This window comes from Balaenoptera musculus, chromosome 10, assembly GCF_009873245.2.
Source record: "Balaenoptera musculus isolate JJ_BM4_2016_0621 chromosome 10, mBalMus1.pri.v3, whole genome shotgun sequence".
NCBI lineage: Eukaryota > Metazoa > Chordata > Mammalia > Artiodactyla > Balaenopteridae > Balaenoptera > Balaenoptera musculus.
The window spans coordinates 53,432,457-53,444,290 of record NC_045794.1 but is presented as its reverse complement, the minus strand read 5'-3'; the positions used below and the strand labels follow the sequence as shown (position 1 = coordinate 53,444,290).

At 40.4% G+C, this 11,834-nt stretch overlaps 1 protein-coding gene and 1 pseudogene across 3 annotated transcripts in view; one reads left to right on the top strand and one right to left on the bottom strand.

Annotated features, from left to right (window-relative positions):
- Positions 1-1,180: 1,180 nt before the first annotated feature.
- HELB (DNA helicase B) overlaps positions 1,181-11,834 on the bottom strand; it is a 35,954-nt gene continuing 25,300 nt past the window's right edge. The window contains exons 12-13 of one of the 3 annotated variants that reach the window (XM_036867169.1): positions 8,132-8,626; positions 1,181-3,441 (exon numbers count right to left, since the gene is read on the bottom strand). In XM_036867169.1, coding sequence (XP_036723064.1) covers positions 3,337-3,441; positions 8,132-8,626 — 600 coding nt within the window. In that variant the 3' untranslated portion in view covers positions 1,181-3,336. Of the gene's footprint in view, positions 3,442-4,357; positions 4,412-8,131; positions 8,627-11,834 lie in introns of all 3 variants that reach the window. The other 2 variants (XM_036867170.1, XM_036867171.1) reach the window with 2 other exon arrangements.
- LOC118902614 lies at positions 1,834-2,184 on the top strand (annotated as a pseudogene).

Below are 11,834 nucleotides of genomic sequence, written 5' to 3'. Positions count from 1 at the left end.
AAAAAAATAAAACACAAACAGACTCACAGACATAGAAAACAAACTTACGGTTACCAAATGGGAAAGGGGTGGGGATGGAAAAATTAGGAGTTTGAGATTAGCACATACACATTACTATACATAAAATAGATAAGCAACACGGACCTATTGTATAGCACAGGGAACTATATTCAATATCTTTTAATAATCTGCAATAAAAAAGAATCTGAAAAAGAATATACTATGTATCTACAGATATAGATAACTCAATCACTTTGCTTTACACCTGAATCTAACACATTGTAAATCAGCTATACTTCAATTAAATAACAGCACAAAACTATACTCTGAAGCTATAAAACATTGTTGAAAGAAATGAAAGAAGACATAAATAGAAAGACATCCCATGTTTATAGATCAGAAGACTTAATATTGTTAAGATGGCAATACTCCCCAGATATATAGATTCAACACAATCCCCATCAAAATCCCAGTTGGCTCCTTTGTCAATAAAATTGACAAGCTGATCCTATAATTCATACGAAAAGCAAGGGACCCAGAAGAGCCAAAAAATCTTGAAAGAGAGGAGTAAATTGAAGGACTCACATTTCTTGATTTCCTTTTTTTTGGCTGTGCCACACAGCATGCAGGAATCTTATCTTAGTTCCCTGACCAGGGATTGAACCTGCACCCACTGCAGTGGAAGCGTGGAGTCTTAACCATTGGATCACCAGGTAAGTCCCCACATTTGTTGATTTCAAACCTGCAAAACTAATGAAGACCCATGGTGCTGGCATAAGGACAGACGTTTGGATCAATGGAATAGATAGAGAATCCAGAAATAAACCCTCACATTTATAATCAACTGATTTTTTGACAATGATGCCAACACAATTCAGTGGAGAAATAGTCACTTCAAGAAATGGAACTGGAACAACTGGAGAGCCACATGCAAAAGAATAAAGTTGGGCTCCTACCCCACCATATAAAAAAGTTAACTCAAATGAATCCAAGAGCTCAATGTAACACCTAGCACTATTTAACTCTTGTAAGAAAAAATAGGAGTAAGCCTTCATGACTTTAGATAAGCATTGGTTTCTCAGATGTAGCACCAAAAGCACATAAGCACATAAGCAATAACAACAACAAAAATACATACACTGGGGAGACGCAAGAGGGAAGAGGTATGGGGACATATGTATGTGATAACTGATTCACTTTATTATAAAGCGGAAACTAACACACCATTGTAAAGCAATTATACTCCAATAAAGATGTTAAAAAAAAATACATACACTGGACATCATCACAATTAAAAAAATTTGTAAATAATGTTTCTAATGAGACTGGTATGTAGAATATATAAAGAACTCATACTCAATAATAAAAAGGAAAATAACCCAATTTTTAAGTGGACAAAGGATCTGAATAGACATTTCTCTGAAGAAGACATACAAATGGCCAATAAGCACACGGAAAGGTGATCAACATCATTAGTCATAAGGGAAAAGCAAATCAAAACCATTATGTCACTTCATATCCACTAGGATGGCTATAATTAAAAAGTCAGATAATAACAAATGTTGGAGACAATGGAGAAACTGGAACCCTCACACATGCTGGCGTAAATATAAAATGGTACAGCTGCTTTGGAAAACGGTTTAGCAGTTCCTCAAAAGGTTAAACATAGAGTTACCATACGACCAGCAATTCCATTCCTAGGTATATACTTAGAAGAAATGAAAATATATACCCACACAAAAACTTGTACACAGATGTTCATAGCAACATTATTTATGATAGCCAAAAAGAGGAGACAACCCACATGTCCATCAACTAATGAATGGATAAATTCAACGTACCATATCCATACAATGGAATATTTCATAAGAAAAAGAAATGAAGGCCTTCTGCCTCACTGCACTACTGAAAGCAGGATGGGTCGTCAGCAACTCTACTAGAGCTACCTGCAAAAATTCAGCCAAGGTTCCTGATCTCGCCACATCAGCTCAAACCAGCATGGTCTGATCTGGAAATACTACCTCAATATATGCCGCCAGTTTTTCCATCAGTACACGAAAGATATAGGCTTCATCAAGTTGGATAGAATGATACTCCTTGAATGGATTATCCAAGACATATACCCAATAAAAGAAATAATGCTAGTTCTTTGTACATAATTTTTTTTAAAACTTTAAAAAAGGGAGAGGGATGAAACACTGTTACATGTTACAATGTGGATGAAGTCTGAAAACAGTATTCTAAGTCAAAGAAGTCAGTAACAAGGGATCATATATTGTATGATTCCATTTATATGAAATGTCTGAAATAGGCAAATCAATAGAGACAAAATAGATTAGCAGTTCTAGGGCTGAAGGGGAAAAGGGATTAGAGCTAAGAGGTACAGGATTTCTTTGGGGGATGATAAAAATGTTCTAAAATCAACTGTGGTGTTGGCTGCACAATTCTGTGAATTTACTAAAAGCCACTCAACTATGTAAACGGGTGAACTGTATGTGAATTATATCTCAGGAAGGCTATTTTTAAAACACTGGGATAACAGGTAAATTTTTCCTAACTTTTTCTTTTACCATTTAATAATAAATAAAACTCAAAAAAATCAAATCACTGAGAGGAAAAAAAATTTTTCAAAGTGGAATATCTTTAAAACAATATACTCTCAGAAGAAATGATAACTATGTGACATGATAGACATATTAGCTAATGCTACAGCGGTAATTATATTGCAATATAGAAGTAGTGAATCAACATGATGCACACCTTAAACTTACCCAATGTCCTATGTCAATTATATCTCAAATTAAGAAAACAAAAACCAAAACCAATGTGCTTCCAGCTCAGCAGGAATTTCCAGGAAAATGTACCAGGTAGGCCCAAGCAGCAGTGACGGAGCAAGTAGCAGCCTTGTGAGATGACCACTTTGCAGAAGACACAATGTCCTAGAATATGTGTTAATAATTTAAGAGATATAATTACAGTTTATCTTTACCACTGCTTCAACCCAATGGCAAAGATCACCCACGACGATGATGGAAGTTAATAAGGCATTATTCTAAAAATAAAACACTTTTAAAAGTACAGTTTTTTTAAAAAAAATATATAACATATTTTTCCCTCATACATGATCAGTGCTGTCAGTTCTCCTGATGACAGATGTCAAAATCACTAAGGTTTTCTTTGATGACATGATTTGAAAACATCTACTAACACAAATGCCTTAAAATAAAACTCCAGTTAATAGACATCCTCTTTTGTCTTGATCCTTTGAAGCTACGACGTTCATTTTGTGTTGAATGGAAAAAAACAGACAATTACTTTGAGAAATCTGAAATAAAACTAAGTTTCTTGATTATTTGTAGGTTTGAAAAGTTGCCTGGGGGTTAAACTATTTAGTCTCAAATTCTGAAGTTTAGAAGACATTTGTGGAGATGATTCTTCCACCTGTTGGAACAACAATAAAAATAAAGTTAATTTTATAAAAATACAGTCAGTCTACCCTGTGTAATTCTATTCCCTCTGACTGCTTCTCAGAAGACATCATACATTTTCCCACCCCGTGGAAGCCTGGAGCAGACCAGAGGAATCAGCTGTCATCCTGCTTTTGCTCACTGTGGTAACGCCACTACCCACCTCCGGGACTGGCATGTAGAAGTGACTATTTGCTAACTGAGTACATATATTTAATTTCTAAAAGTGTGGACAGGGTCCACTACATAATTTGGCGGTGCAAAATTAAAATGTGGGCCCCTTGTTCAAAAATCAAGAATTTCAAGATGGCAAGCAGAGAACATTAAAACAAGCATGGGTTCCTTCTAAGCACGAAGCCCTGTATGACCGACTGCCCAGCCTGCACGTCCACGATGCCAGCTGTAGGTGTGGTTAAGACGATACACTGCAAGTACACCGCAAGTATACTCTTGGTACCGTTAGTGATTCCCAAGCAGCAGTCAATGGACCAGTACAGTCATGAAGAAGATTCACCACCACAGGGAAAGAGAAAAATAAGCAAAATTCAACTCATCATTCATCATGCTAAATCTGTTCAATTTAGAGGACGGTGATGGTTAATTTCATGTGTTAACTTGGCTAAGCCACAGTACCCCGATATTTGGTTGAATAATACTGTTCTAGACGTTTCTTTGAAGGTATTTTTTAGATGAGACCAACATTTAAATCAGCTGACTGAGTAAAGTGGATTACCCTCCATAATGTAGGTGGGCTTCATCCAATCAACTGAAAGCCTTAACAGAAAAAAGATTGACCTCCCCCCAGGAAGAAGGAATTCTGTCAGCAGACTACCTTCGGAACTTGAAATGCAACATCAACTCTTCTCTGAGTCTCCTATCTGCCAGCTTACCTGCAGATTTTGGACTCTACCAAAACCAGCTTTCACAGTGGCATGAGCCAACTCCTTAAAATAAATTCAGATAGATAGGTTAGATTAAATAGTCTAGATAGATAGATAGATAGATAGATAGATAGACAGATAGATAGATAGATGGAGACACGCCCTATTGGTTCTGTTTCTCTACGGAACTCTGAGGAAGACAAGGACTATCTTTATTCAGGGACGATGTGATTGTGTCTTTCCTAGCTTTTTTTTATTTTTAAGTGAAAATGTCATTTTCTTTCAAAAAATTCTGGAAATCCTGCTTTAAACATGATAAATTTTAGCAATATTTTACACATATGTTTTTATTTTAAGGGTCATTTTTGTCCCCCATCCCTTTTCTTCTTTGATGGTGGGAGGCTAGGCAAAAGGAAAAAAAAAAAAATCAGGTCAACATTTTCTTTGAGGACTTTTTTCCAAACCCAAAGCTATTAATTGACGGAAAAGCAAAAGATTTCTTCTAGGAGGGAGGGGCTCAGGTATTTTAGTCATTGGTATTTGTAGAATCTCAATACTGGTTTGGTTCTTATGTAGCAATACAAATATGAAGGATGGATATGTGGGCAGCCCTTGTCATAGAATTTGATCTTTCACAAACGACACATCTCAATGCACCTGAAAGTCTAGAATTAGGAGACATAGAAGTCCCTAATTTATAGACGTCCTGAAGCTTTGAATTCTAGTTTCCTCATTTCTAGGGATTCTTGTAAATGCCACATACTTGTGGCAAACCATGTGAGAAAACTCATCTTCTTCAGTTAGAGGACTTTGCTTGTACTGCTGCCATCATGCAGTGAGAACAACCCGCACCGGGCAGCCCCCCACCGTCCCTCTTTGCGCTCCAGACCTTCAGGGACATTAGCCTCTCCCGGAGCTTAAAAGCTTTGGCAAGCTCCAAACTGAAGATGAATAGTGCTGCCAATTTCTCTTCGTACCATCCTATAAACCATAATTCCCCCACCCCATGTTGGTGCTAAGAAATAAAAAGCAAGAAACTTTTAGAAAAAGACGCTTTCCTTGGAACTGCTTCTGTTTTCTGCTCCAGGTCAGAAGCTTTATTTATCCCACGGTCTTTGTAAGAGGTAACATAGTTAATTAAAAAAAAAAAAAAAGATGCTTTGTTGAGATGGAAATTCCATCTCAGCAGAGTTGATCTGGAGTACTGAATGAAACTTAGAATCAGCAGTGATCCTGCTATTTTGAAGAAGAAAAAAAGGGAAAACTTTTTCTTCTGCTATGTCCACTTTTATCACTTTCTTTTTTATGGCTGAGTAATATTCCATTGTATACATGTGTATACATATATGTGTGTGTATACACACACACACACACACACCACAATGTCCCCAAATCCTAGCTAAGGGAAACTCCTCTACTTATGCTCTGGATTTTCCCATCTCACCCACTTCAGGACTCCATTCCTACAATTATCCCCTCTCTCTGAATCATGAATTTCTTGTTTTCCATTGGACCATTCCATCCATACCCTAGGATGCTTTAATGTACCCATCCAAAATAAATAAATCAATAAATCCTTCCTTGACCATGAGTCCTCCATCCAGATACAGCCCTATCTCTCTGCAACCTTCTTCATAGCAACCTGCCTCTACTGCTTCCTCCACTCTCTCACCTCCTAGTCTCTGAGCAGTCCACCCTAGGTAGACTTTTGTCCCCTCCCGCCACCCTAGTCTTCCTTTTCTCTCACTCATACTTCTTTTCAGTCACCTTTGCCAGTTCTTCCTCCTCTGCCAGACCTCTGAAAGTTAGGAGTACCCCCAGAACTCAGTCTTAAGGCCTCCTCCTCTATCTGTGGCGTCTCCTGAAATTAACCCACCACTATATGCTAATGACTCCTAAATGGACATTTCCCTCCCTAACCTACCCTGAGGCTCTAAACTTCTCTACCAACCACTGCCTTTCTCAACAAGTCCACATATACGTCTAATGAATAACTTAAGCATAACATGTCGAAAGAGAACTCTCCATTTCCCCAGACCCAGTTCTCCTCATATCTTTCCCATCTCAAGAAACGGCACTACAATTCACCAAGCTGCTTCAGGCAGAAATCCAGGAATCGTCCTGGGTCCCTGTTTGTTTTATCCCCTCACATCCAATCAGCAAGTCAAATAGACTCCATCTCCAACAGGCATCAAGAATCCAACCACTTCTCATCACCCTCGCTGCTCTTTCACTGCTCTCCCTGGGACAACCCTGACTGGTCTTCTTGCTTCCACCTTCCTTTCCACAGGTCACTCTCCACAGCAGAGAGATGGTTGTCAAGCATACATCAGATGATATTGCACCTTTGCTTAAAGCCCTCCCATGGACTCCCACGGCAAGTAGGATAAAGTCCCAGCTGCCTCCTGTAGTTCTGCCGATCTCTCTGAGATCATCACATCTTCTCTTTTCCTCATTCACTAGGCACACTGGTCTCCCTTCCCCTTCCAATAAGGTCATTCCTTCTCAGCTTTGCATGTTCTACACCCTCTGCCTGGGATGCTCTTCCTTAGGGCTTCAACCACCATTGCAGAATAGCACCTCCTGCCCCGCTACTCCTACCGACCATTCCCTACCTCATTACCTGTATTTTCTTCATAGAATCTTTCTTGACCTGAAAACTTTATTTTCTGTGGTATGGATTGCCTATGACCCATTGGTGCAATGTAATGGCCATGAAGCCAACAGGGACCTGTCTGTTTCTCTCCCTCCAACATTTAGATCAGTGACTAGCAGAGGAGCTATGTTTTTGTTTTTTTCTTCAAATGCTGAAAGAGAGGAGGCAGAGAAAAGGAGGAATCCAAGAAAAACCAAAAGGAAGAGATGAGAATAAGTTTGGTTCAATGTAGTGAATGAATGAAGACTAGATTGACTAAAGAAAAAAAAAGAAAAAAAAAGGAATAGTGGGAAATAAATGAAATGATGCTGGGAAAGATGGAATCGAACAGAGAAAGGTCTCAAATGCCAAGCTAGATTGCCTGGAATTTATGCAGTAGGAACTAGGGAGCCACTGAAGCCACTGAACTTCTGAATTCCCAGTGCCTGGAATGCAATGGACAGTTGAAAACTATCTGTTGACCAAATCACCAGTGCAAAGGTGACAGCTAAAACTGAGAGAATGGGATCAGTTCTCAAGGGAAAGAAGCCCTGAGCCTGGGGGAGACGTCTCCAGTCAGAGGAAGGGAAGAAAAGGAGGGAAGACATGAAGCGGAGACGAGCCAGGGATGGAGGGGATGTGTCAGAGGGGAAGGGAACACTGAAACCAAGGGAAGGAAACATGGCAACAGCAACTGCAGTTAAAAATATTAACTGTCAGGGGGGAAAAGTCCAGAATGAGACCTAAGAAAAGGCCTCTGAAGTTGGTAAGAAGATGACTGGGACCAGCCGCTTCAATGGAGCTGTGGGGATAAAAATGGGACCATGGCCTGCGAAAGGAAGGGGAAGGTGATGAGGAAGATGAGGAGAGAAGATGCAGGAAGACTAGGAAGTTTCTCCTGGCACGCCACCTCCACCAGCCCACTGACGCTGTCCAGAGTGCCAGCCTCAGGCACAGGGAGAAACATCCAGCCGAGATCAAGCTAAGACTCAACCGGCTATAGAAATAGGGAGGAAATGGGACAGAGGTGAGAGGAAAACTTGTTTTTTAAGTCCTGCAGCACTATGCAGCATTAACAAAAATACATAGTCATTTATAAGCACACTGAGGCCAGCAATATTTAAATAAAACCTGAACGTCAGTCCTACCATAAGAATTTTGCTTGGACTTGCAGCGGCATTCGTGCAACATGTTCTTTTGGACCCTCTCGATTGTGACGGATCCTCACTTGCATGCACTGCATCAGATGAAGATAATTTCCATCCTTCAGCAAAGGCAAACAGCGTGTCACCAGCCACAGAGGCCCTCCTTCTGGGGACGTCATCTGTCACCCTGTCATCTGTGACTGTAGGGAGTGGGGATGCTGAGGGATGGGTGCTGGGTCTCCTGCTGTCTTCAGGGCTCTTTGATGGGGATGCAAACTCTGCTGGAGATGCACAGCTCTCGGAGAGCTTGTTTTGCAAAAAATGTTTTAAACGAGTTTTTCTGGGAATGCTGTTTTTCATAATTGCGCTCCGAAGCTGAGACTCTTCTGCAATGACGTACACTCTGCAGCGGCCCCGGGTCACCGCTGTGTACACGTGCTGCCAGTGCTGGCGGCCCGCCTTCCCAACCACATACACGACTGTCTTCTCCTCCGACCCCTGAGAGGAAATAGTGCACGAGGGAGATTTAATACTGCATAATGGGTTCATGTCTCTGGACAGGCTACAAAGGCAGAAAGGAGACAAGTCCTCCAAGTGCTCTCAAGAGCATTCTACCTGGCCAGAGTATTCAAATGAATCCATCTGATGGGTTCCATTTTATTCATTATCCTGGAATTCCCATTTTCTAATTATGCTGCTAAGTTTGGGTGTCATAGATCCAAAACTGGCATGTAGAAACCCAGCAATAAACTTTAAACTGCATGCAGGGCTAAATCTTCCTTAATAAAAGAATTTGAAATGGCTGTATGGGCTTTATGTATAGATGTCTTACCCCACTGTTACTTATATAACAAAAAACAGACACCTGAAATATCCAATAATAGGAGAATAAATAAATATATATATGTATATATTTATTTTTCTACATCATGTATCTATATATGTTGCAAACATCAAATATGCTTTAAAATATAACAAAATTTTAAAAACTTGATACATATATATAAAAAAAAAATCACAACCATGTAACACAAAATAAAATTACTCTGATCAAAAATACAAAGTGAACATAAAGATGTTGGGACTTCCCTGGTGGTGCAGTGGTTAAGAATCCGCCTGCCAGTGCAGGGGACACGGGTTCGAGCCCTGGTCCGGGAAGATCCCACATGCCGCAGAGCAACTAAGCCCGTGCGCCACAACTACTGAGCCTGCGCACCACAACTACTGAAGCCCGCTCCCCTAGAGCCCATGCTCTGCAACAAGAGAAGCCACCACAGTGAGAAGCCTGCGCGCCTAGAGCCTGCACTCTGCAACAAGAGAAGCCACCACAATGAGAAGCCCGCGCTTCTCATACTCAACGAAGAGTAGCCCCCGCTCGCTGCAACTAGAGAAAGCCCGCGCGTAGCAATGAAGACCCAACGCAGCCAAAAATTAATTAATTAATTAATTAATTAATTTAAAAAAAAAAAAGATGTAACAAAAACAAAGTAAATCACAAAGCAAGAAGGAAATCCTACCAAAAATTTAACCAGTCTGTTTCCAAACAGAGGGCCTATGGATGATTTTTTTTTTCTACTTTCCATATTTTTCCAATGTTGAACCATTTATTACTCTTATCAAGATAAGCCAAAAGAGAATGACGAACCTTTGTTTCTTGGGTTTAACAAACCAAGAACTATACTATAGGCAAGAAAAATGCCCAATGTCACCATGTAACTGTGAGAAAACAATTTCAAGAAAACAATAACAAATTGTGGCTATTCTTAGTCCCTGTATTTTCAGTGGCAACATAAACTAAGAAGGGGTTAGAGCCATTCTCTCTCCCTACGCTCCCACATTCCTCTGCTGACAGAGGAATTGTGGGGAGACAAACAACAAGATGGGGCATGTAGAAAATACACATCTGCACTAAAAAAAACCTTGTACATACCAAACACTTCTACCTTCCTGGACACAGAGAGTTTGAACCAACTCTTCAGATTATAGAAGTTCGATAAATACTTCCTTCCAATGCTGCTGAATCTCAGAAATGAATGTAAATGATACTTAATTCTACAAATGCTAAACACATTTGCTAGATATACAGCACCATTCCCCCACGCCCCCGTGGACTTTATATTTACACTGTATTTTCGTAAACAGGTAAACGTCCACCTCAACTTAGCTGGGTTCTTAATCATCAATTAAGTATCACTGAGAAAAATCTAATAGCCTCCTAATCAGTCTCCCTGTACCCACATTTACTGCAATACACTGTCCTCACAAATAGCAGCCACAGTGCTATTTGTCAAATGCAAATCTAGTCACATCAGATTCTGCTTAAAACCCATTAATGGCTCCCAGGCTCTCAAAAAAAAAAAAAGTCCTAACTCCTTAATATGGCTCCTACAGCCCTTCAAGAGCCAGCCTTGGCCCTGTTTCCCCGCCTTCCTTCCCATGAGCCAGGCTCCATCAAGCACAAAGAACTTCCTTGTGATCCTTCCTGCCTGTGCTCCCCAGTCCCTGGCCTCCAGCTGGCCTACTTCCGGATTAGCTGCCCCATCCATGTACTTTCCAGCACCCTGTACTTCCTCTATCACAGTATTTTTACCAGACTGGACTGTCACCAACTGCCTTCTGAACTGTACTCCTCACTGGACTGTAAGCCCTGTGAAGGCAGGACCACGTCTGTCTTGCTCACTGTTCTTTATCAGGTGTCTCACTGAGTGAATGAGGATAAAAATTAAGACTGTCAGCCAAAGCTGTCCTCCGAAAGTGGGACATGGGCACCTACCTTCACCTCACAACCTGCTATTAATCATTTGCCCATGTCTTTAAATCTTCCTCAAATCATTAAGAACGGTCAAACTTCTTAAAGGAGGCAAGTTTTATTTATTCACTTCTCTAAATTTGTTCTAAAACTCAACAACTGGTACGAATAGACACAAACCATTAACGCCCTTCATGATTTTATGGACCTAGAATCTGAAAGTCTATATGGACCTTAGAGTGGGCGTCAAAAAACTTTTTCTGTGAAGGGTCAAAGCATCAGTATTTTAAGCTTTGTAGGCCAGATGGTCTCTATGGCAACCACTCAGTTCTTCCTTTGTAGTGCAAGAGCAACCATAACCAATATGTAAATGAATGTGGGACTCGGTTCCAATAAAGATTTATCTACCAAAACAGGTGGTGGACCAGATTTGTCTACCATATTGGATAACACAGTCCTAGAAGGCCCCAGGAGGTGACCTGGCCCACATCACTCCTCTAACCTCATCTCCTGTCACTCTCCCACACTGGGGTCCTTGCTGTTCCTGTTTCTCAAACCTGCTGGACAGCCACCCACCTTAGAACTTTGGCCTCGGCTATTCTCTCTACCTAGAATGCTCTTCTCCCAGATATTCACATGGTTTAACTTCATTACCTCCTTCAAATCTTTGCTCAGATGCCACCTTGTCAGTGAGGCCTACCCTGACCACCTATTTAAAATTACAACTGCACCTCAACCCCACTCCTTTTCCATAGCAATTACCACCTTCTCACATAATACATAGTTTACTTATTTTTTTCAATTACACCTGTCTCTATCCCCTTCCTTACCAAATATAATCCTCATAATGTCAAGTATCATTGACTATTTCATGGACTGACCTATACCAAGCACAGAGAAGAGAGTCTGACTCAATACATTTTTGTTGAGCTGAACTGAACTTGAAGAACAAACTAT